Source organism: Pomacea canaliculata, linkage group LG6, assembly GCF_003073045.1.
Source record: "Pomacea canaliculata isolate SZHN2017 linkage group LG6, ASM307304v1, whole genome shotgun sequence".
NCBI classification, from domain to species: Eukaryota; Metazoa; Mollusca; class Gastropoda; order Architaenioglossa; family Ampullariidae; genus Pomacea; species Pomacea canaliculata.
In genome coordinates this window covers 19,110,758-19,136,320 of record NC_037595.1, presented here as the reverse complement: position 1 = coordinate 19,136,320, position 25,563 = coordinate 19,110,758, and the positions used below count along the sequence as shown (strand labels likewise).

The 25,563-nt window shown below is 39.3% G+C and overlaps 1 protein-coding gene across 1 annotated transcript in view; it reads right to left on the bottom strand.

Annotated features, from left to right (window-relative positions):
* Positions 1–25,563, bottom strand: part of LOC112566221 — a 194,924-nt gene that overhangs the window by 14,016 nt on the left and 155,345 nt on the right. Inside the window, exon 6 of the mRNA XM_025242262.1 lies at positions 8,812–8,884. Coding sequence (XP_025098047.1) covers positions 8,812–8,884 — 73 coding nt within the window. The remainder of the gene's footprint in view (positions 1–8,811; positions 8,885–25,563) is intronic.

The window sequence follows — 25,563 nt, the reverse complement described above, 5'->3', positions numbered from 1 at the left end:
GATATCTTTGTGGGTGTAACCTACTGTATAAGTTACTGGAAACTTGTTTGGAGGTGGCCGTATTTTGCCAGTGAAATGTAGCGGCAAAATATATTCCGCAAAAATGCTACCCAAAATACGAACATATTTTGATAGGTAAAATGACTATGATTTTCAATATGTTATTGAGTATGATTTTTCAATATGTTATTGATGGTTGCTGCCAACTGCAAAGGCAAACTTGTGGCATGTATAGGGCTCGTGTAGAACAACTAGAAAATGAAGTTATTATTCTGGAAACAACAGGAAATGATGTAATATTCCTGCTGAATCGACTGTAAATTTCATATTTGTCCTCCCAGTTTATAAGACGGAAGTCTCAACACTGAAAAATAGAGAATCATCACTTCATGTTACATTTTCACACCAGATAAAAGTCTCTCGTTGTGTGACAAAAATGTTCAACTGTCGAGGCAGTAGTATCAGGCTAAATTTTAGCTAATATTTCCTCAGCAAGTAGCCAAATAAAACTCGTTGTGCCTGTGAATCTTCTACCTGGACTTTGTCCGAAATTCACGCTAAATGATTTTTTCCCCTCTCTGAACCATTTTGCCTTCGAGCCAAGCAACTCCCTCAGTTCAGCACCAAACTTGCATCCGATGTTCTTGTGGTTCTTCCTCGCTCGTCACGTGTCCTCGAGGCGACAGAGTTATTGAAGCTTGCATGAGTTAATGCAGGACAAACTGCCGGAGGAAAATCGAGATTGCGAGTGAAATGCGCTGTCAGCTGCACGATCGCTGACTCCAACCCTTAATCACACCAACGCCATCTTGATTCTGGAGGTCAACGCCAGTTAAAAAAGACAGGAAGAGCGAAATGGCTACTTTTCTAGTTATCCTCTCTTACTGGAGAGTTTTTAAAAATCTTAAACACATCGAAACTCTTCTCAGAGAAGGAGAGAGAGAGCAAAATGGAAAAAGAGAAAGAGATGGAGAAGATAAGAAAGTACTGAGGTAGAATAAAAAAAACACTCAGAACGAAAACTCGCGAGGCACGCGAGCGATAAAAAAACTTATTGTAGTAATTACTGAACAGATGATTGTGAACATTTATTTAAAGATCATTCGGTACGACTGAAATATTATGGATAATTTGAACATTTTTGCAATATATTTTAAATAATACACATTAGTAGTAGATTGACATAAAAGCAGAAGGACTGACGGATCAAGGGGCCGAGAGACAGTCAAGGTTGAAAATGTTGAGAGAGATTAGTGTTCATCTCAAAGAAATTATTTGTTTTACCTCTGTTCACATACCTCAGGCCGCACTGAATTGATTATTTACAGAAATTGTCCCTTATGATTTCGGTATATTAACATAAAAACTGAGTCGGGAGAAAAAGCTGTTTTGGCCTGAAGGCAACATACTGTGACTACTTGATGAGGGAGACCAGTTAGACAGACGTCCCCTGCCTCTCACGACAGGAAAAAAGTCAGTTTCGATCACATAAAACAAACTAATAATAAAAACTACTTAAAACAAAAAAAGAGACAATCCTGAGGCTTGTTGGCTCTTCATTCACCATCACTAATAGCCAGGATAGCTTGCGACATATCTCTCTTTTTTAAGTCACGTGACATCTTGGTAGTTTTTCAACCTTAAAGCATCGCAATCGCAATTTTAAGCAAAAAAATTCCATTACCCGAAAAGAACAAAAGAATTCGGTATTTTCCTTCTTAGATAGGTTGTAACAAGATACATTTTCTTCTTTTTGTGTTTTTTTTTTCCTACTCCTCTACATCCATCTTTTATTATTTCGTGTACGTGTCCAGTCAAGTAAAGAAAATGGAGGACAAATTTCTAAAATAGTCGCTTAATCAAGTTTCGTACTTCTAGCAAGGGTGAATATTTGGGTGTTATCTGTGTGTCTGTGAATGTGTGTGTCTAAGAGTTTGTGTGTTTGATGGTATACTCAGCTACAAATAATTTTTAAGAAAAAGAAAGCTGTTCACTTGAACAGGTGTTCAAAGACCACGCACTAAAACACAAAATAATCCAAAACACCACATAAATTATTAAAAAACATGTAATATATAAAATATAAAAATTAACTGATTATACATCCAAACGGAGGAGTTATAAAAACAAGTCAGTGCATAAATACTTTCACAATAAGCTAGGCGGTAGATAAATAGCTTTATAATTCTTTAACAACTACTTCAAATTTTCACATCTAAGCAAACTTTTTTAGTTTCTCTAATCATCACTCATTATTTTGGATTTTCTGAAATACAAAAACTTCGGAAACTTTCTCGAATACTTATTTCTGAATTGACATAGGAAAATGTCAATGCTGGAGAATTTGTGCAGCAAAAATATTTTCATTCTTATTTTTGTGAGCTCGTTAGACATAATAACACACACACAACTACGATTTATTGACGTATAAGAACATTTTTTCATCGTTTCTTGCAAATTTATAATGACTGGGAGTTCGTATATATATTTATATGTATACACGCACAAGACTCTCTTGAAAACTTGGAACTGCGATTGCGGATAGGATGGTAGGGGAAGGTGAAAACACTACACTAAATGAAAGTCTCACATGGATCGGTTATCCACCCAGTCTTCCCACCCAGGGAACACGACGGGCAGTAGAAATAGTTTGTTTAACTGCTTTGTCCACGCTCTTGTGTTTGTTCGGCATCCCTACGAACATTCTCAACTGTCTCGTATTCTGGAGACAGGGTCTCAACGACCGTATGAACCTTTGTCTGTTCTCGCTGGCCCTCGTGGACTTGTGTTATCTCCTCATCACGTTCGTCGTGTATTGCGTCAGTTCTTTTATAAAGCTTTTTGATTGGTTCGTTGGCGAGGAGTACTACGTTAAGTCCATTGTCACCTCTGTAGGCGTTGTCAAGCGGCTTAAGGTCATCATCTGAGTTCATTTGCACGGTGATCGCAGTAGAGAGGTGGACATGCGTGATGTGTCCGCTCCGTGCCCATACCCTGATACGTACCCGCACCATGGGTGGGCTCATACTGCTCAGCATCTTTTTGTTCCAGGCTGTGTATCTTTCAACACCATTTGACCATTCGAGCTTCTGTCTTAAATGTAGATCGGTATGTCCAGTGGATAGTTGCCCCTACGCAGTTCCAACAAGATTATGCGTTCTTGGTAAAAGTTCTTGGGGTTACTGTTCTTGAAGTAATATTTCCAATCGCTTCCTTTGTTATTGTATCAATAACCACTGTAATTACGATCATCAAACTGAAAGCTGCTTCAGCATGGCGAGAGGAGGCCAGCATGAACACAGGCAAAAGGTACAACCAACAGATGGCGCTAACCAAGATGCTGGTGATTGTTTCCTGTGTATACATCCTCACGATGGTCCCGTTGGTAGCAAGGGGGTTGAGCCTCTTGACTGATGAAGCTAGATTCGTTACGGGTACTTACAATGATATCTCCATGATAGTCAGTGCGGTTGTGAACATGTGTCCGCGAATCAACAGCTCCATTCATTTCATTGTTTACTGCTTTCAATCTACTCGATTTCGAAATGAACTTGCTTGTATGTTTAGCAGTAGCTTCTCTAAGGCAGAGAATTTCCCTTCAAAAAGCTTCTAGACGAAGCCTAACCCTGGGTTCGAGGTTTAATAGACATACCGAAGTTCACCAGCCGGACGATAAAGGCTTTTTGAACCTTTGTTTCATCTGCCTCACTAATTTTTATTGGGGATAAAATATCAAACGCACGTGAAAGCATACCTTAGTGTGCCACTCCCGGGAGGGGATGGGAAGCGATACAAAGTGAGGTGTGAGAAGCCTTCTAAACAATTCATGTTTACCGCTCTCCCAAGGGACATAATTTTTAACGAACAAAGAAACAAAGAGAGGAGAAGCAAATGAGAAATTTATCATTCTTCTGTTCTGCCGCGCATTGAGTTTAAATGAAGTACATAGGCTTGAGTCTTTCAAAAGCAGGAGTGAAGAAGGAAAAAAATTTTTGGAAGGAAGTAGCATGCATAGAGCGATAAATGGTGAGTTTCGCTGAATGTCTTGTTTACCTTCTGTCACCGGGTGGCCACAACAGCCTGCAGTGGGTGGCACAAAGGCGGTAGAAGCTGCATCCAACCCCGTGCTTGAGGAAATTGAAGAGATTGTTATCGCAAATAGGAGTGTTGCTTCCAACTGTGGCACGCGAGCACTGAGGCATCGGGTACTGTCAGTGGAGATCGATCCCCTTGTGATGTAAGGAATGTGTCAGTGAGTTCGCTTCGCTCCAACTTTCATGTCGACTACCTCAGCACTGTCTCTCTTAAATATTTATCTGTTTGAGAAATCTGTTCGCGGATGTTAAGAATGATGAAGGAGCTGCTCGTCAAAGCGTGAAGTGCACGAGAAGTGGCATCTGTGTCGAGTGTAGGAAACTGCTGACGATGACGATGACAATAACAGCTGTCGAAGGGAGTTGATGGATGCAACAGCTGACAATGTTCTACTCTGTGGTCGTAGGTGAGCGGCGCCATGGATATCCGGCATGGGAAGGTCTTCCTCTATTGACCTCGGCGCCGGACTTCCCCAGGAGTGTCCTAGGGGACTGACAGTTGTGTCAGGTCCCAGTGCCAGACCATTCAGGACGATTCCGCTTCTAAAAGGGTTGTGTGGGGACGAGACTGAGGGGACCATGCTTTGTGCACGGTTGTTGGTCTTTGCAATACAACAATTAGCTGCATTCTCCTCAGGTAGTCTCCATCTACTGAACAAGAATAGAGGCAGGTTTCTGTGACACGTTTTGACTGTTTGTAAATATTTTACAATACGTTTGGTAGACGTGTCAACGCGGAATTCGTAGATATGAGGTTAGCTCGGCCAGTGACCTAACCGGAACATCCCCTCTCCTGCCCATCTAGCAAAAGTTTGCTGATTGGATAGGAAGATGAATAGAGATTTATGCTCTTATTGTAAAAAAATGTTTATAATTCACTGTCGATTGGTAGTCTAGTGCTATATCTTCTTTCGCAAATTGACCCCCCTACCCTAGGATTTAAGTACCAATTCCACATTCGAGTTCCATAGGCATTACAGGTACCATCTAACACAAGTCTTTAGGTTCTAATAAACTCTCTAACAACTTTGGTATAGCCGCTTCTCACAACCAACATTTATTTGTTCCAGAGAAGAATTAGTAAGCATCTCTCACTTATAACTTACAATTTCCAGCATCCAAACTCGTCACTACATTTTTTACTCCACTAAAAATAACCATTCAGCGGTCGAACAGGATAAAAAAATTCCCCTCGTACAAACAGTGGGACAAATGAGTCAGAAGCCTGTCCATTGGCAGGTCAGAACAACAACTGATGAGGTGCCGAAAATACAGTCCACACCATGGCGCGATCAGTCACAGCCAGCAGCCTCACATCGGCCACAACGATCAATATTGTCTTAAATAATACAGCCACAAAAAAAGAAAGCAAGTGATGCAGGCTTGCATCAGATGGAAAACAGAGAGCCTGCAGGAGCTTAGGTCTTTCACCGGTCGTCAGCCAACCGACTCGTCAAGGAAACGGAGCAGTTCACCGAAACCGGTTTGACACGGGATTTGCATTACCGATCTGTCAGGATGCGTCTTCGCTCCTTTTCTCTCCTGGGTGACAATGGCGAGCACAGCTCACCGGCTTTGATAAGCTGGTAACAAGAAGTCCTGGATCACTGGTCAAAGGGCGAGCAGTTCAATCAGTATTTGTTTCACACAGGCGCTTTGATTTCAGGTAGAAGAGTGTTGAATGGAAAGGTTCATGTAAATAATTGTAAAAGTGTCAAGTTTGTTTAAGCTCTTTTTTTTTCTCACTTGATCTTCATAGTTTTTGTGACATTTGTAAACTCCGGAACATTGACAAAAAGATGAAATGAATAACAGAGATATTGTCACAGAATGTTCCGGTGTATTAGACTCTTACAAATATTTGAAACATTTTTGTGAAATCGTCGGTCCAGAAATCAGATAATATGTTACCCTAGCTCATGGAAAATAAAAAAAAAATCAGTCCATTCATTCATAAAAATCTTGAGAAACAGATAAAAATTGAAAAAAAAGTTTAACGCAGTATGTCAAAGCAATGTAAACCATTTGAGGACGAATGGTCTCCTTGTCAACATCTGGTAAACTGATTTTGTAGCTACAGGTTTTTATACCCTAAGTTTGGGAATTTGGCCGGTTTACAAAAGAAAAGTTAACAACACATTAAGTAAGTACCCACTGTTTTCTTGATCCCTGACTGTATTTCTTCCCCCAAAACTCCATAGGAATATGTAAACTGTTTTCTAGAAAATTTATGGAATTTTACTTATATGCATGTTGTTTTAGTTTGAAGTAAATGTTAAACCTATATCTGAGTGATTTCTACAGAATGTCTTTAATCTTTTGAATGTCATGTTTGTATTCTGTTTACACTTCAGGTCAAACCATATCTTGTTTTTTTTTAAACTTTTGGTATGAATAGCAGTTTGATACAATTCTACAGGTTCAAGGCCCTTATTGAAACTGCCTTAATGCTGAATTTATGTTATCGGGGATTAAACCTAGAGCTTCACTAGGACATTTGTTTATTTTTCTAATGAAAACTGTCATAAAATTCTGACAGTTTACTTGTGTTCCAGACAAGGTTGTCATACTTAACTTTGTGAGTTATTTTTAAGATTTTTAGCCAGATAATTTTTCACATCCATAGCATATCTTCATTATCATGTCGGGAACAGGTGTCACACTGACGGGACACCTAGTTTCTCTCTTATGTGTCTACACAGCTCTGTATCCTGAATCCAGTTCACCTGTACGAAGCGACCCAAACCCAAGCACAGGTCACGTGTTAGTGAGTCGCAAAGATGTTGTGTCGTTGAAGTTTCCGCTTATTATCCACCCTGGCGGAGATTACCTCCCTTACCTGTGCGGTTACCCCACCACAGTAGCAACCCCACCTTTGTCAGTAAATGTAGGCTTGCAAGACTTGATATTTCAACACTACCTCTCTTAATGATATTTCAGCTAGACTAACTACAATTTTCATAAATTTTGTCAGACATTTCTGATGTTAATATTCTTTAAATGAAAAATATTCACATGAACTGATAAGTGACTCGGCCTTAACAGTTTTAAGGTACTTAAATACACTTCTCTTTATTAGATGCTGTTGTGGGCTTCGAATGTATGTTTAACCTACTAAAACTTTTATAATATTAATATGTTTCGGAACGGTTGTCGAACTCGGGTAAAGCATATATGTTTAATGAAACGTTTGTTCTCTAGAGGAATTGAACCATCACTTTACAGGAATATAATTGTATATTTGTGGTGAAACCTAGCGACTTACATTCTGCTAATATTAAATTTATAATTTTAGTTTTTGTCCTCAGCATTATTATTAATAATAATAAAATACAGCTGGCAGTTCTTTTGTCGTTTTTTGTTGTGAGAAGGAATACGTACTGTTATATACTCTCCCACTGAAGCGTAGAGTGGGACTGCAAAAAAAAAAAAAAAAAAAACAAAAACAAAACCAAACAAAAACAAAACAAAAATCAAGGGAAAAAAAAAGCAAAAAAAAAAAAAAATAAATAAAAAATAGCAAGCCGAAAGTTAAAAAAACCCAGAAAGAATATAAGCAAGAATGAAAAAAAAAAAAAACTAAAAGAAAAAAGAAAGGAAAAGGGATTGAGGTAAGTGCTTTTAATCAAGCAAAAGCGAAAAAAACAACAACCTAAAGACAGATTACTTGAAGCTGGTAAATGAGTCAGCAGCTCTTATAGTAATTCAAACAATCAACAAAACTCAAAGCAAGATTCGAAATGTCAACCTTTAAAACCCGAGACGTAGTTAGAATTGGTAAACAGAAATCAATTGTTTGGGAGACAAAACCTGTTGGAGACACGAATTACACCACAAAGCTATGATTCTATTTCTAGTGCTAATGACAAATTAAATGACAGATGAAACCTGTGATTTATGCTGACAGGAGTGAAGGACAATGGCCTAAAACTGATCGCCTTAAACGAAACAGGAAAAATGGATGGAAAAACTTGCTGGTTGGATGAACAGAAAAAGAGTGATGAAAATGATGATGATGATGATGATGATGATGATGATGATGATGATGATGATGATGATTAATGAATGGATGATGGTCAAATGACGGAAATTGTCTTCAAAACATCTTTGATAATAAGTATAATATTACAATTCACATCTCTGGTTAGAAGAATCCTATTATACTAAAACTTAACGCCTTAAAGGTTGATAAGGTTATTCCTTACAAACAAGAATTTTGAGACTTTGATTTATTGTAGTGTATGAATGTTTGAATGTATGAATTGTTTAAATGAACCACTGTGCATGAAACTTTATTTAGAATACATTTAGGTTCCTGTCACACGAGTTGACCTACAGTTAGACGACCTCATAGCTACACTAGTTATTGCTAACCCTGTCCTAACTTTAGATGAACTGTTCTTAGTTTATTATCGCTTATTTGATATCCTGATATCCTAATCTTTCCTATTATGATTTTTTTTATTAGATAATAGTTTTACTGTTAGAGATATTTCCTAGTAACATCATTATCAAGAGATGATAAATAGAAAAAAAAAGTTTAAATGTTTTTGATATGGGGATGAAATGTATAAGAATAAAAATGGTTTAGTGAAGACCATTAGCAATCCCAAATAACAATCTAAAGTCATAAATATTTCCATCGTCTTTATTAGGATCACTTTTTAAAAACAAAACAAAAAAGATAATAAGATAGAAGAAAGTACAAAGGACTTACCCGGGTTGACACAGCCAACACGTAATACAACACATTGAACAGTCACTGCCAACACAGCCAACCACCTCTGCATCTGCAACAATAGAAGAAAGCGTGTCTGATTAATGCATTTATATATGTTTCCAACAGAACAAAAGGCAAGGTTATTATTGAAAGTAGTAGCAATAGTCATTGTGTGTAGATGTTACCTATGTGCTTATCAATAATGTTTTAGAATTTACATCAGATTGTGATGAGCTTTTGACTATTTCTACTTTCACTTTTCTTTTCAGTTTGTTTTTTTTGCCTATTGATCTCCTGATTCGTAAATTAGAAATGCATGTGATGGTAGTTTTTAACTAATTATGGTCTTTTCAGCGAAATTGTTTATTTTTAGTGGTTATAATTTCAGACCTCCAAAACCCCACACACTTCGTTTTTCGGTATTTTCAATGCTGCTTGCTCTGCTTTTGTGCCTTGTCAAGTTCTTGCAACCCCCAAAGCAGTCAGAACCCGCGTCAACAAGTGGGATATCACTGATCCTCCCTGCTAGACGCCATCTTAATGGATTCTTAACTACTCTTCGACCCTTCTGCAAATAAACTTAAAGCTGCGAGCAGAGGGACAGCTAGAACTTTGCGTCTATCTTTGATCCTAGTTTTGTCGAGCTCTCCCGAGGCTGTCTTCAGTGGCCACGAGCTGCAGCGTCCACCAGGAGGAGCTGGCTTAGCAAGGGAAATCACTCAGCAAGGCAAACATTAGCCCACAGACCCCGTGTGTGTATGTGTGTGTGTGGTAGGACTGGAACCCCACGTGTGACCCACCAAAGAACAGCAGTGATCTCTAGGGCATCCTCTTCTTATCAAAGTAAGAAGTTCGGTGGACATTCTCCGCCAGAAGCGAAACAAATTTTGAAATCATATCAAAGAGATGCATTTATTTAAAAAATTGTAGGATGATGTTTCACTCGGCTGACAATTCTTGCTATTGTAGGTGAAAACTGTTAGAAAGGATAAAAAATGGAAAATAAAGGTTCAACAAGGATTGAAACTTCGGAGTAAAAAGTATACGTAGGTGGCAACTGTGTGAGCTTAAACTTCTTTAGTCTTGAAATTTCTTGTAATCGCAGTCCTGGAAAGTGTTTGCTTTGCTTATTAATCACAGATGCCTGTTTAGATACCGAATTACAAAGTCGGGAGGGTTTTTCATTGGGAATTATTATTATACTGTAAGTCCCCAAACCCATAGTTCTCCTCTTCCAAGACCCATCAAAGTCTCTGTGAAGTAATCTTGTCCACTGGGCAGCCTGAAGCCCAAGACCAAACAAACAAAAGAAATAAAAACTTGGAATATGGGAATCATTCAAAATCCCCAAGCACAGACGAGTGTACAGCAAACAAATGTCGGAGACCACTCGTGAACTATGAGCTCACTGATTCTCATTTAATAAACATGGTAAATATAAAATATTGCGCAATCTTTCAGGAGCATATTGAAACCAAATTCTCAAGTAAAATACCTCGGGGAAAGAATTAAAACATTTTTATTTTCTCAAAGAAGTAACAAATGTTATGATTGTGGTAAATAAACACACAATGATAAAAGAAAACTTAGGACTAAAAGTGAAATTTGTGTCTGAAAATCGTAAGGCACGTTTGTAGACGGTGTGTAGGAGAATAACTTATTTTTGTGGTTAATATTAACATGCTCACACAATGATAGGAGTCTTTTCCTGCATACCTTTGTCAAATAGACTGTGCTCAAGTTTCTGTATTGTTTATATTATTTGGTCTTTTATCCTTCCCTTTACAATAAATCTATACAACAAAAGATAGACAAATACTTCTTTGCTTTTCGTTGCTGTATGTGATGTTTGTAGCAAATTTATCAAATTATATTTACACATGGGAGAAACATTCAGACTTGAATTGCACTGACCTAAGTCAGACTTAATCGACACAACAATTTTTTCAACTGTGATATATGGGTTATAAGAGTAGAATTGCCAGGCACCAAGTGCAGATAATGTCTGAGGTCAAAGGTCGGAGACTGGGGAGAGATGCATCGCGTTACTAGACAGGTAGTATATCGTTACAACATCCTTGAATCTTTTTTATGGGCATTTATGTCTATGGATTGCTATTAGTAATTGCAGTTATTACATTGCTGTTCTGAAGTAACGGACTGTGCTCCCTTTCTCTCACACATTCTTTTAGCATCTAAGCGTGAGATAATTCGAACTCTTTCATTTCTGGTCATTACTGCCAGTGTCACAACGTGACATACATACTTTCATACATAAACATATGCTCTCATTCTCATGCACGTATAACCATTCAGATATAAATATATACTCACACACTTTTTGCACTAATTGGAGGGCGTATTTTAGCAAACCTATCTGCCTGCAGTCTGTATTCTTCTTTATCAATAAATGGCGAAAGAAAAAATATTTCCAAGTATCTAAGCAATAAAAAATCGTATTATATCATGTAAAATTTAAATAGTCTAGAAATTACAAAGTTAACTAGAAGAGAGAGAGAGATCAGCCCAAAGAGACAGGCGAACAGAAGGTAGAGAAAGTGAGAGAAAGGAAAAGAGTAAGTGAGAGAAAAGAAAAGATGTGACAAGAACAAACAATTGTCTCAATGGATAGCAACTCGGTCTGGAGACAGCCAACCTTCCGATGGGAGACAGGTCGCCTCTTAGTCATTTATGCTTGCGAGCTGCTTTGTTGTGTCCACAACACATAAATGCATCTTTGGGTTCAGACTAGGGACAGAACTCAGACCATGATTCCGTAACAAGTCTCAATTATCAAGATTTCAAATCGATCGTATCTTTCATGCAAATTTTATCATTTAATTTTATACTAGAAAATACAAATGTATTAAAACGTGCTAAAACATTATACAATGCTTTCTCAGCCATTTAAACTTATTCATTAAAAAAATTAGAAACGATTACACATTTGCAAATGAAGTGATGTACAATGAAACGATGTACAATAAAATCTGTGTTTTCCATGGCAAATTGATACAAACTTTTCGGATGACCAATCTGGATGCATTTTGATGTCAACGAACAATTATAAAATGAGCTTAGGGAGCACAAAACAACAGCTAATAAAATGAGTACTACATCCCAAATTTTGTAATCTCTTGTAAGTGCCATTATCTATAATTGGTGTCCCCCAGGAGCATGTCCATTACCATCCCAGTGGTTTTCTTTAGAATGTCAGCGGGTGAGCCACTGCCAGTGCTGCTCTAATACTAGTCTACCATGCGCCAGGAAAGATTTCAAACTTTAGAAACGACTATGAGAAAACGAAGAAGGAAGTAGAAGAATAGGAGAAATCAATTAGAAAATTAGAAATTGACGAATGTAGTAGTAGTATTACGTGGACAAAGATGAGGAAGAAAAAGAATTTACTTAGTGCCAGAAACCGAAAGTTGAGCAATGATAAATGAAGGTAATGATAAGGGTTTAAAAGAAAGAAAGGAATGAAATAAAAAAGAAAGGCGCCAAACAAACAGATAGATCAGGAAGAGAGAACGAAAAACATCTCAAAAAGCAAAAGTAGATAAATGGAGCTCATAGAAAAGTTGTTGACACAAAGTAAACATCGTATATTTTCCTTTCAGACTGATTATTTGCTAACATAAATAGCCGGTCCCAGTCTTTGTTTTGAAGGCCGACCAAAAGACACCAAAATAAAAGTTTTTGAATGCAGCCAAAAGTCCAAGCCATAACATTTAGATGCACATAGTTTAAGATAATTCACTACAGGCTCCGGTAAACGAATATTAACAATTTTTTCCACGACTGTTTCTGATATTCCTGAACAAAAAGTAAAGTGAATGCATTCAGGCATCAAATATGTCCGCGGCTCAATTTGAGTTCTGACCGCAGTAACCAGAACCACTTGGCTACTATGGTCCAGTAGTCGATGGAGACAGATGTATTGAAAAGGAAATGTCAATCGACCATCGTTGCCTTTCCTGCCCGTCATCCAAACAACTTATTAGTCCATCGTAGCCACTCATCAAGCCATCCTTATCAACTAGTCACAGTTTACGATCAAAGAAAATTTGTCCAGCCTATAAAAAGGTTATTTACAAAGTAATCGCTAAAAAATTATCTCTTTGATACTGAAAAATGCCTCATTTTCGCTAATGAGAGGTAGCATTCTGAGCTAACATCAACTGTGCGATAAAAATGATAAAAAACCAATTTTCATTCTTCGCAGCTAACTTTGCGACCTTTAAGAGAACTCCTAGTCAACAGCACGCTTTTATTACCTCTTAGTATATGAGAATAGGAAAACATGTATCATTCTCAACACCTTCTTAACATCAATATTATACTCTATAATTTATTCTGTTCTTCAACTGTAACTCAAGTCCAGTCAGGCTACCAAAAAAAAAAAATCCAATAGAAAGTACACGGGAGAACGCATAAATGGAAAGAAAAGAGAACAAGTGAAAGACGAAGGATGTCTGGAGTTCAAATGCTAGAGTTAAGACCCTTGTGCCAGACAGACCCGCAATCCCCTGATCTGACAAGGATATTTTCCCAGCGAATTTAATGTCAGAACCCACTAACAAGAACAAAGGAAAACGAAGGGGGAGTTAAGCACAGAAGAATGCCTTCTGAAAGATATTTTTTTCTGCAAATCCGGGAGGGAGACATCCGCTTCTTCTCTAGACGATGCAATCTAAGAAGCCGCAAAAAATAAGAATTATTTTGGTCGATCGTTTGATCAGCTTCACCAAACCTGACTGTCTTTTTATGGCTGTCATAAAGGATATTCAAGCATATGGTTGTCTCTCATGAAACTCATTAAATATAACAGTAAATGTCTCTAGCTATTTTGCTGTATAACTATTCAGTTTGATATACAATATAGGGGAAGGTGAAAAATATTATTGTAAATATAACCTGTCAAATAATGAGATTCTTGGAAACATTTTAGTATTCCAAGAGGTGCTAAATATTAAACCATCAATTTTCTAAATGTGTTTTTGTGGTATTACTGGCACATTCATCTCTTTTGGACACAGTCTTTTGTGGTTTTGTTTTTTATTCAGAGGGATGCTGTTGCAGACTGTCTGTTTAAAATGTAAAAAGTAAGAAGGTGGGCGGATGATGAGTGGGTTGCGTGGGAGTGTGTAGGTAGATGGAGTGTCTCATGATGGCTGCTTTTTCTTTGATGTAGCGGAGCCATTGAGAGGCTCTCCTGGAATAACTTGTGAAGATTAGGGCTGAGAAAGAAGAGATTTTTAAGGCTGTCTCCAAGACCAGGAAGGGGGAACCTAACAGTTTTATTAAGTGAGGTATTGTGAAGTCTTGACAAGACATGTTAGAGGAGTGTAATTTATTCCAGTAAAAACCTGTGGAGGCATGTAGGAGTCAGTTTAATACTTAAATCTTTTTTTCAGTTTCCATTAAATGTAAATTTTGAAATATTAAATTATTAGTATATTTAATTTAAATTTAAGTAAATGATGTTTAGGAACGTATTTTTTTAAAAGGTTTTCTTTTATTTCTTTCGTCTTTTCTCTTTCTATTATAGAGCAGGATTTTGTTGAACCTCTTGAGGGGCGGCAACCAGGAAAATAACTCTTGCGTCTGTTTTCTTTTCACTCGGAGGTTCTGATCCTGAAAGTGAATATTCAAAAGCCGACTTTCTACAAAAGTCACTATGAAAAGATTTTTATCGTTAAAATTTGAATTACGGTTTTACGTATGTTAAACTATGTCTGTAAAATAGACTAACCATTTTGTTTGATGAATAATTTTCTGATAAATATTTTTTAGGATTTTTTTTAAATTAAACTTTGTACCTCACAATATTGTGTTGTCAGGCTAGAACAATGCATTAGCAAATGTTCAGTTTATTATTAAGACTTTACTGTTCTTCCAGATAAAAAAGAAAGTAAACACAATACAAGAATCGATAAAAAGTGTTGCCTATGGTTTCACCCCAAAACGTTTTCCTCCCGCTTGCCTATCCTCTTTCAAAACAGTCAAGATGAACGGTGTCTGGCTTTCAGAAACTTTTGAATTATGGCCCCCTAGCCAAGGTCGCAAGACACATTAGCTTTTCTTGCCGGCAGTCCTCACAGGACATCTCCACTCAGCTTCTGGAAATGTTGTTGACCAGCGTCTAGATGCTGCTTTGTAGTCTGTCTACTAATTTCTGAGATGAGAAGGTGGACTAGACCCTGACTGTCTGGCAATCAGTGTGCAAGTATGTTTACTCCTTTTATGAACGGTGATTTAAAATTCAATGGCTACAATTTTGTAAAGTAATGTCATGCATTGTGAACTTATTTGCAAATTTTTTTTGTCTTGGTATGTAACTGTCAGCTCAGACACTGATGAAAACTCCTGACAGACAGACCCAGAGGCAGGCAGGCAGACAGACAGACACATACACACAGACAGGCAATTTAAGGAGCGAGGGAGAAAGTCAAGAACAGAAAAAGGCAAGAGTAAATAAAAGCAGACGAGCACACACAGAGAATAGGGAACAGGTAGGTAGTCAGTCATGGAGAAAAGGTGATAAGACAGGCGGACCGCGTTTGATAGTGTTTCAGTATTCATGTATTACAGTGCCACGTCTGACTCACATCCTTTTCTGTGCCAGTCCTCTCTCCCCCCATCTCAAGCGACCTCTGATTCTTGATAGAGATGCATGTCTCCAGGGCTTTAACGGGGTCTGTCTAGCCAGTGTGGGTGCCGGGAGTAGAGGACAGATGCTGTCAATGTTTGGTGGCGCGTGCCAAGGCAAAGCGGAGAGTTAGGAGAGGTTGGAGAAGCGAGGAGAAAACTATGACACACTCATCATTTACAGTGACCTAGTTATCACATAATTATCTACAGTGACCTATGACATACTTAACATCTACAACAACCCATGACATATTTAATATCCACAAAGACCCATGGCTTACTTTAACATCTAGAGCGATCTTACATTTGATATGTAATAGCTTCGTAGGTAAGGTTTCAAACCTTCACATCACCTGGCTCATTGAAACCCTAAACATTTTAAATTAAGGTAAGAGTAGTTCCGTGTAATCTTTCGATCGTTGGGCAACGAGGTGTTAGAGACAACACAGCTTTGGTAAAGCACGTGACCACCCCTCCATCCCTCACTGTCTTGATGCAGGCAGATATTCAACACTCCTCCGGCTTGGATGCTGGCGCTTTGACTAAATAAATATATGTCTGTATGCGTCACTGCTTGTGTGTTTGTGTGTGTGTGTGTGTGTGTGTGTGTGTGTGTGTGTGTGTGTGTGTGTGTGTGTGTGTGTGTGCCTGATTATGTCTTCTCTTTGTGTGATCGAATGTCTCTTTGTGGCTTTGCATTTCCGCTTCTAGCATAACTACAAACAAATCTTCCAACCCTGAAGCCTTATTTCTTTCTGTCCTCATCTTTCATTTTCTTCATTTCTCAAATTAGGGCATCTTGACCTATGAAAGGTCAGAACTCATTACGTCTTAGTAAACTAATTTCTTACAACTCATCTGGCAGTTTGACATCAAATGAACACACACAGAGAAAAAAACAGACGAGAAAGCAAATATTTGAGGATTAGGAGATGCTGCGATTCGACAGATGACACTGAGCCAGGCTCGGCAATATTAGATACAGTTTTTCTCCTGCATCTTCACTTTATTGACTGATACTGTTTTTTATGTTCATAATGCATTGCAGTTGTGGAAACTGATTCCGCTTAGTTTTTTTTAAGGTTATGCATCGTAACATTAACATCTCAAATGGAATGTGTAATAATAGTTTTAAAAAGTTACCCTATGGTAATAATAGCAATAAAGTTACCTTACATAGTACCAGAGTAAAACTTATAGCAAATTAAAAAGAATGCTACATACATTAAGTGAGTTAATGGAATATCAGGGTTGTTGTTATACAAATGACACTCTGTTCGTAGGCCAAGATGTTGATGACAGTTTAAGGCTACACATCGTTCACTTACTTGTAAGAAGCAGAACAGATTGATCAATAAGAAACATGGATAAAATCGTCAAGAATTGTTGATATCCACATGATCACCAAGGAGAGACAAAATTGTATTAAATTATTAAATCAAACACTGTCTAGTGATTTTATCAGGCCCGACACAGTGAGAAATTGAAAAAACAAAGAAACTGTCATGGCGTTAGTTCAAGAATGCTGGCCGAAGAAAGTTGAAATAAAATTGATGAAAAACAAAACCAAGAGGCAAGTAAACAGTCCACAACAATTTCTTGTTTGTTTTATGATTCTCTATCATCCTCCCTAAGACTGTCGGTACCTTGACCAGAAAAAAATCCTATAAATAAATAACCCAAGCAATCTCGTCAGAACGAATAGGTTGCTGATTTAAAAAGATATCTTTGAATGGCAGCATTTTTCTTCTTTTTTTCGAGTAGCGCTCTTGCCATCACTGTAGCATCTGAAAGAGAATGAAGGCCCTTTGTTTGCCGAGCTGCCATTATTGTGTGGTCAGAACACCAGAGGGCGTGCCTGCAGCTGAAGAAGGCAAGGAATGGAAGCCTCTAATAGTCGCCGTGCACTTGAGCGCCAAGATCCTGGCCAGAGCTAATTGAAAACGGTCCGAGCTGTGCACGCCCGTCTGGCACGTGATAAAAGGCTCCTCTTCATCGGCTCCATCGTCTGCGGGGTCGCGACAGGGCAGGCGTCGCGACGTTTCAATGAAGTCACCCACTCTGTCACAATACCCGCCGACTGCAGGTAAGGGATGGGATGCGGCTATGGGACTTTGTTTCAGAGTTGTTGTCACTTGCTGATGGCGTGCATATGCGTTGGGCAAGGATTTCAGTTCGATGAGAGGCAATAATCCAATTAAGAATCAATAAAAATAATAAAAAAAATGTGTCTGCTATCTCAAAACAATCTAGAGACACTGAAGTCTTGGTTTATTCCAAAGACATTTAAATTATTATTGATATTCCAAGTTTGGTCGTCATGGTCCAGAAACATTCATTGCCAGGTTTATACCAAGGAACAGGCCAAAGGCACGTAACTTTGGTAGGAGTCAAGACCCATAATCCATCTTTCTTACTTTTCTCTGATCGGAAGCACATCAGACAGGTAGGCGTATAACGGGGATCAAAGACATTTCGGTTAAGCCAATCACATTTATTTTCTCTTACCGATCACGTAAAACAGCTTTGCCGGTACTTTCATTCTGAGATTAAAGCATTTAGTGGCATCAACTTCAAGTGACTTTTAAATACTCTAAAAATGTTTGAACTTAATGCTAACGATTCCGGCCAAGAGTCGAAATGTCTTGAGGTCTTTTGGTGTGCCGTGTTCCATTACCAATCTACAACTAAAGCTTGGCTGTCTGCCATACTCTTTGGTCTTGAATGTCGTAGTTGTGGCGGATCACATCCTCTAGTGGCGAGGATGCTGTACTGTCTACCAGCTTACATATGTCCACCATCGACTTGCCCAACGTTTTTGGCAATGAAAAACTTTCTCCTCTTGATGCATCACCAGCGAAGTCGTTTCACAAAAGTCGGGGTGGGGTGGGTGTGGGTGGCGGCAATGAAATGTGTGCGTGCGTGGGTGGAAGAGGGGGTTGGTGTTCGTGGAGAAGGAGGAGCAGACGCCGTGAATCCTAGCATAAAGAGTTGCTAGAATGAAATCGAATTAGGAGAGAGAGGAGAGAACTGCATGGTGTCTGGAACTGGGCCAGAGCAGCGTCTCCAGCCCCCACTTCACCGAGTGTAGGACGAAACAAAGTCTTGTTCTCTCATGTGTACCTGTGTCTGGCCTGTGGATCTTTGAGCCCTCTCTACCCCTTACCCTCACACCCTCACCCTCACTTCATCCCCACCCCAGCCCCTCGGTGATTCCTGATTGGGTTCGCACACTCCCGGAGGACAGCAACCATCGATCACTACAATTAAACGATGTTTTTTTGGGGGAGGAAAACAGCCAGGGCACGGAACTGCCCAGAGCATCCAACAGTATCACTGTTTGGGCTATTTATCCCCTCCGCTCATCAAACGGCTACTTAGATCTACTCACAACCCTCTAAAGTCATCTGTCTTCTTTGAGTGAAAAAAGTGGGTGAAGGTCAGATGATGCAAAGCTCTTTGAATTAAAAAAAAAAAGACAGAAGTATTGGCAAAATTCAGATGGTGTTTGCTTTCGTGAAATTTTGCCAGGTTGTCGGTTTTTAAGATTTAAATTTGCTAAAAGGGTGTATGCATCATAAATACTTCAAATTTATAAACATAATATACACAAATGAACAACATAAAACAAACAAGTACGCAAGCATACACACAGGATAGCAGAGAGATACACAGATAAAAAAAAAGAGACACCACTGGAGAAAAATATAAATGCGAAGAAAGTTTGACGATATGCCGTGATCTTAGAAATAAAGATTAAAACATAAATCAAGAACATCAGCGAGCAATTCTAACAACAACAAAAAAACAAAACAAACAAAACAAAAAAAAAAAACAAACAAAAACAAACAAAAAAACAAACAAAACAAAAAAACAAACAAAACAAAAAACAAAAACAAAACAAAATTCTCCTTCAGGTACAAAAAAGAATCAGGAAAAAGGTGTTGATGACGGAAGTCAAGGAGATGGAGGCGGAAATGAAGGGTTGCTTATCGTTTACTCTAAACAAAGTAAAATAAAAGTGTTTGAGAAGTTGTAGCTGCAGGTGTTAAAAAAGTGAAGCAGGGAAGCACTCGAGGAGTAAGAGGTCCTAACAGAACAGCGTTTTGCACACCCAGGCCCGTAATAACGCTCTGTTCCGCATCTCCACTCTGCCCAGCGCTAAAGATTTTCCTGGGCGGTCGGACCCCCCGATCTCCTGGTTTGCATCAAGAGCAAATTCTGCTCCTCTTCAGACAAGGTCACAGGCCTGCAGGCACTGCTGGCACTGGCAGGGGAGAGAACTGCCGGGTGCCAAGATCGATAACCAGCTTTAAAGCTCACACTTTCGGAAATGAGTGTTGTGAGAATGGAACTGATGAATCGGGCTGGGGCGCAGCGCTAGCACTCAGAGATATTTCTGGTCAGGGAACAAAATGAAAAGTTAGAAACAAGCAGAAACAATGCCACTCCACGTACACAGAAATAACACAGGAATGGACTGGTGATAACATCCAAAAAATATTCTTCAGGTGCCAGCTGGAGGATTTCCATATAAGTTACCATTTTTTCCATATCCTTTTACCGAAACCGTGCGATTGCCTGAATAAAACGCCTCCAGGTTAATCAAGCGTAAACATGTAAACACCTGTTTATAATGGGTAAATGCACCCTAATCCCTAGAGACAAAATGTGAGCGAGCAGCACAGTGTGAGACATCCCAAATATTTGCATGTCAGAACTGTCAGAGCCCCAGAATACCAAAACATTGTCAATGATGTTTTTAGCGTGTTAATTAAGAATCGACCTTCGGGGTTTTAATATACCCGTTCGACAAGGAGACACCTATGATGTGTATTCAACCCACCTCAAAGTGAGAGCGAGGCTTGCCATACATGCGATGGCAGAAGCAATCGGGTACATCCACTAAACATTAGAGACACGGTCAACACCCTTAAAGATTTTTTTTTAAAGAGAGAAATCATAAATCGTTTTTATCTGCTTTCCTGAAATAGATGTTTCATTTCCAGTGTGAAGATGTACATATACCAGAGCTTATTGAACGGGTGGACACAGTGCATTATTTATCAGGGTGTTGAGAAAGAGAAAACAAAAACTTTATGCAAAGGTACATTTCACTTCTGAAAAAAAAAAAGTTGAAGTATTTTAAAATCGTGCTAAGGGTGGGAATAAGGGACAAATTGCAGACCAGTAGATTTGTCTCACTCTTTCTCTCTCGTAATTATTCTCAATGACCCTAACCAAGTGCGTAGGTGAACGTGGCGTGCATCACGTGCAAAATGCTTGGCGAGCAGGTTCATGGAAGGAGGGACGAGCGCGTGTAAAACTAAGAGGGATGGGCAGCACGCGCTTGTAGTGCATTTTCCGCGCCATTTCAACGGACAGTCGAACTCTAACGCACGAGAGGTGCGCGCGCAGCTTGGAGGCTGGTGACGTGTGGTCGCCCTGCGGCACGAGATCAATACGTGATCACGACAACGATGCGCTTTTAAAGCGAGACATTACATAAGCAATGGTTGAAGACTCCGCTGGGAGAACGAACACGAGTGCGAAAAATTGATATGTAATTTCATCATCCTCATCCTCATCATCATCATCATCATCATCATCATCATCATCATCATCATCATCATCATCATCATCCTCATCCTCATCATCATCATTTTATGTTGTTGTCTTCCCTTGTTTAAAATGGTTGAATGACGGAATGAAGCTTTTAAAACAAAATATAATAAACAGACATTGATATTTTGACCTTTTAATCTTTTAAAGAAAAACTGCTGACTGTAAATTACTTTAGTGTCAACCTTAGGTACGTGACTAAGACTATAATGTTACTGACTAGAATACCAAAAGGTCAATACAATGAGAAGACCAGACTCCCCGCAACAGCAACAGAAGACTGAACTCCATGGTTCAAAATGTTAAGGATCACTGACTCAAGATTACAAGACATTTTGTGCAAAAACTTTTTCTAAATAATAATAATAATAATAATTAGTAGAAGAAGAAAATTAAGAATAAGAATAGAGAAATCTTTATCTATATATATATATATCTCGCTTGTCTCTTTACATTTGACTTTAAAGCGAATTTTACAAAAGTCAATGAATGTAGCCAGAATCTGTTTCAGCGAGTCGATTGCGCGCGCGCGCACACACACACACACACAAAGCTACAGACAATACCCTTTGAATTCTGTTCAAGAAGTTAAAAAAAGGTTTACAAAGTAGAAAAAGTAATCACTTTATTCCGAGCAAGAGATCAAAGGTCGATTGCTGACAAAGACAAACGAAAACGTCTGCAAGTCATCATACAGACTCCCCCCTCGACACCAACTTACTGCAAGACCTACCTCCACTTGTTACCATAACAACGACAGCAGCCGAAACTCATTAGAGTCACTACAAAGGTAGGAGAGAGAAACGAAACGAGTGGGAACATTCTCTTGTCGTGGACAGCCACAAAAAAAGAACAATGAGCTCAAAAAGAGAAAAAAGGAGATAGGTGGGTTGAGATGGATGTAGTTTGAAAGCGAATGGCTTCAACAAAGCTATTTTAGTAGTCAAGTCCCCCTAACTTGTCACACGATAATAGGGTATTTCAGGCGACTTTTTCAACGATTTTTGTGGTTCTCTGAATTAGAGGAAAGAAGCGAACAGGTGACTATGATAGACTAGATACATATGTGGTATCCTACCTCGGTTATAGGATGCTACTCGCTTGGGTAAGTATGAAGTATGTAACTGAAAGACATGTCATCCGATCAGAAAAAAAATCGAAAGAAACAAAAGAGGCAACCCTGACATTTTGGTTTTTTTTTTTTCAGCTTAGGTTTGTATTAAATGTGACAGATAATCACGCAGTCGCACACATACAAACACACACACACACACCGACACGACTCCAATGCAAGGGAACTCTCCCCAACCCCAGTAAGGGAGGGACCACAAAGCAATAAAGAGAGGCGAGAAAGAAAGGTTTGTGGTCAATAGAGGCAGCAGGCTGGTCAGTTTGACAAGTGCTGACGAAGCCAATTAAGGTCTGCTGCTCAGAGGGCCTGGATGTCGGGTGTCTGGAACTGTGCTGCCGAGGTTGTCCTGAGGTTTTGGCGAGAGGCGAGGTGGAAAATTGCACTTTCATAGATTCGCCCCGCGAAAAGGCGATCTCGCCTCTTGATTACCGGGAGAGCTTGCAAGCAGAACCTGTCCACTTGGTTTATAGGTGGATGTACAGTGTGAAGTGATGGCTACAGTAAGTGATGGAGTAGCTATGGTGTAGTCAGCTGGCAAGTGCACTTAGTCTTGTGCCGTCAGTGTTAATTAGCTCGTCCACTTAGTCTGTGTCGCCACTACATGCATCAATAAATAATGACAATTGTTAGTTTACAGTTACAAACCATTTCTCTTAGAACTTGCTATCCCTTTACTGTGAGCAGCAAAGTCCCAGACTAATTTTCCAAAAACAATATTTGCGTGAATAACAAAATAAAATCAATCAACTCCTATCCCTGAGACTATTAACACAGCGCGATGAAACGTTTCTCTCTCTCACACACACTAACACAGACTAGCAGACACACACATACACATACTCACACACAAACACACAGTAGCACACACACATACACACATACACATACTCTCACACACACACACATTAGCGCGCACACACACACTAGCATACACACATGCACACATACACACTAACACACACACACACACACACACACTAGCATACACACACAGACTAGTTACTTTACACTCTTTAGTTAAATGCCAATGTCTAGGGATTGGAAAGTTTCAAATCTTGCATTCAAAGTCATCGGTAATTCACCCATGGGTGAAACTACCCTGATTTTTGGAGGAAGCCAGCTGATTACATTACCAGACAGGTAATTAAACTCCTGATTTATGAAGCAGTGAGGACGTGAAGTTACCTCCCAGACCGGCATTGAGGGATTTCTGGGAAACAACTGTCACTACGTATGTTTCGGGTCAGAGGGTAAGATTGGAAACTTTACAAACGTAAAAAAAAGAGTAAAGATGAAGCTGCGGACTTTAATTACTCTGATCAAGTAATGTTCTGCCATAAGGTATTACATGACAAAAAAGTGGAAACAAATAGATAGGAGAGAAATCAAAATGTCAATTGTAAAGTTTATTATTCTTATGAAGTCTGCTGCTCTTAGGTTACGAATGAAACCGAAAGGGCATTTCGAAACGAACAAACGAACGAACCAAGCAAACAAGCAAGCAACCAAAAAACCAACGTAAGAACGAACGAACAAACAAACAAACAAACCAACGAACCAACCAGCCAACCAACCAACCAACCAACCAACCAACGAGCAAACACAAGAACGAAAGAAAAAAAAAAGAAAGAAAGAACGAAAGGAAAAGGTCTCTGAAATGTCATCCTAATACCAGTCACATTTTGGAGTGGTGTTGACAGGACAGGATGGGGCCAAGACTACGAACATGTCACACGCAGGAACTGGTTCACAGGGAGGGAGGGCAGAGAGGGAGAGGGACACAGGATGAGAGGAAGACAAGCTGCGGAAGCACACACGAGGCAGTCGATAAAAACATCCAGAAATTATTATGTACACGGAGGTGAAGATATAAAATTTTGTTTTTAATTGCTGAGCAAGGCTCGACACTCGTGGTCCTCAAGCTGCATCAGAGAGTTTTTCGAGAGACAAGTGTTAGAGTTTGTTTGGAGAGGTGTGTAAAAAATGCTGAGCTTCAACTTTCTATTTTGCTTACTTTTTAAGGAAAGGAGACAGTAGATATATCCATGGGCCGTGTTGATGAATCAGAGGTGCATCGATAACCCGGGTTACTTTTGAATCGTGCTCCCCTTTTCAGTTACAAAATCCTACAACGCATTCATTACCTGGCTAAACAAGAAATAAATTGTTTTTCATAACCACAGCTCCAGGAAATTGTTTAAGACACCTAAGCTCGTATCTAACTCTCGGGTAAACTTATCTCTACTTCATGACAAAGGCCGCCAGGGAAGTATCGAACAAATCTATTGTATGGCAGCTGATAATGCTCAGGATGATGATAGCCATGGGGCAAAATAAATCCCATTGAAAAAAGTTTGGTTGTCAACATTGATAAGATGGATCCAGTACAAGTGGCAAATCGCCATTTCAAGTAGGGAAATAGATATATGAGAAGAAAAGTGGAGAGACTTGTAAAGCCACTGCTCCATCTTCATCATCATCCATCATCATGTATTTCTCATGGAGGTGACAGCTCGAACTGTGGTCCTTGCCTCAGAAGATCACAGCATCATATAAACGAATTGTTTTAGTCTCATTGTTTTATAAGATGTTAATATGCTTTCTAATCGTCTAAATCACAAACTCATTCTCATGACGTAAATATTGCAATGCAAGCCTCGTGTTAAACATGGGTTACGTCGCTTTACCCACACAACGTAAACCTTTGACTACGTCCATCACAACGTAAACCTTTGACTACGTCCATCACAACTTAAATTTTTGACTACGTCCATCACAACTTAAACCTTTGACAACGTCCATCACAAAACAAATCTTTGAATAAGTCAATTACAACATAAACCATTGACTACGTCCATTACACCGTAAGCCAACTACGTCCATCACAACGTTAAACCTTTAACTTCATGACTATCAACTGAACACTGAAATCTCACGACATGGACTCCATGCCGTCGATCACATCACACATTCACATCACCTCTTTCACCTCATCAATTCACCACCATGACGTAACCATCATTACCTAATCCTTTTTTCACATTAACTCCATTTAAGTAAACCTCAGCACGTCTCCCCGGAGAAGGAAGGCCGAAGCCATCAGTAGACCCACTCCAGTCGCTGGTCGAGAAACAACCATTAAAGACAAAACGCTGCCCGGAGGGAGGGTGAAGGGTGAAGGGTGAAGGGTGCGAGCCTGGCGTCTCCCAAGACAGCCTGGGGCTGGGTTCTTGTCACAGACACCCGTGCCTCGGCGCGAGTTCATCTCCTGTCCGACGCGGAGCTGGCCTGCCAGGCATAATATTTGTGCGGGAGGTCGCAGAGGTCTAATCGGTGGGAGC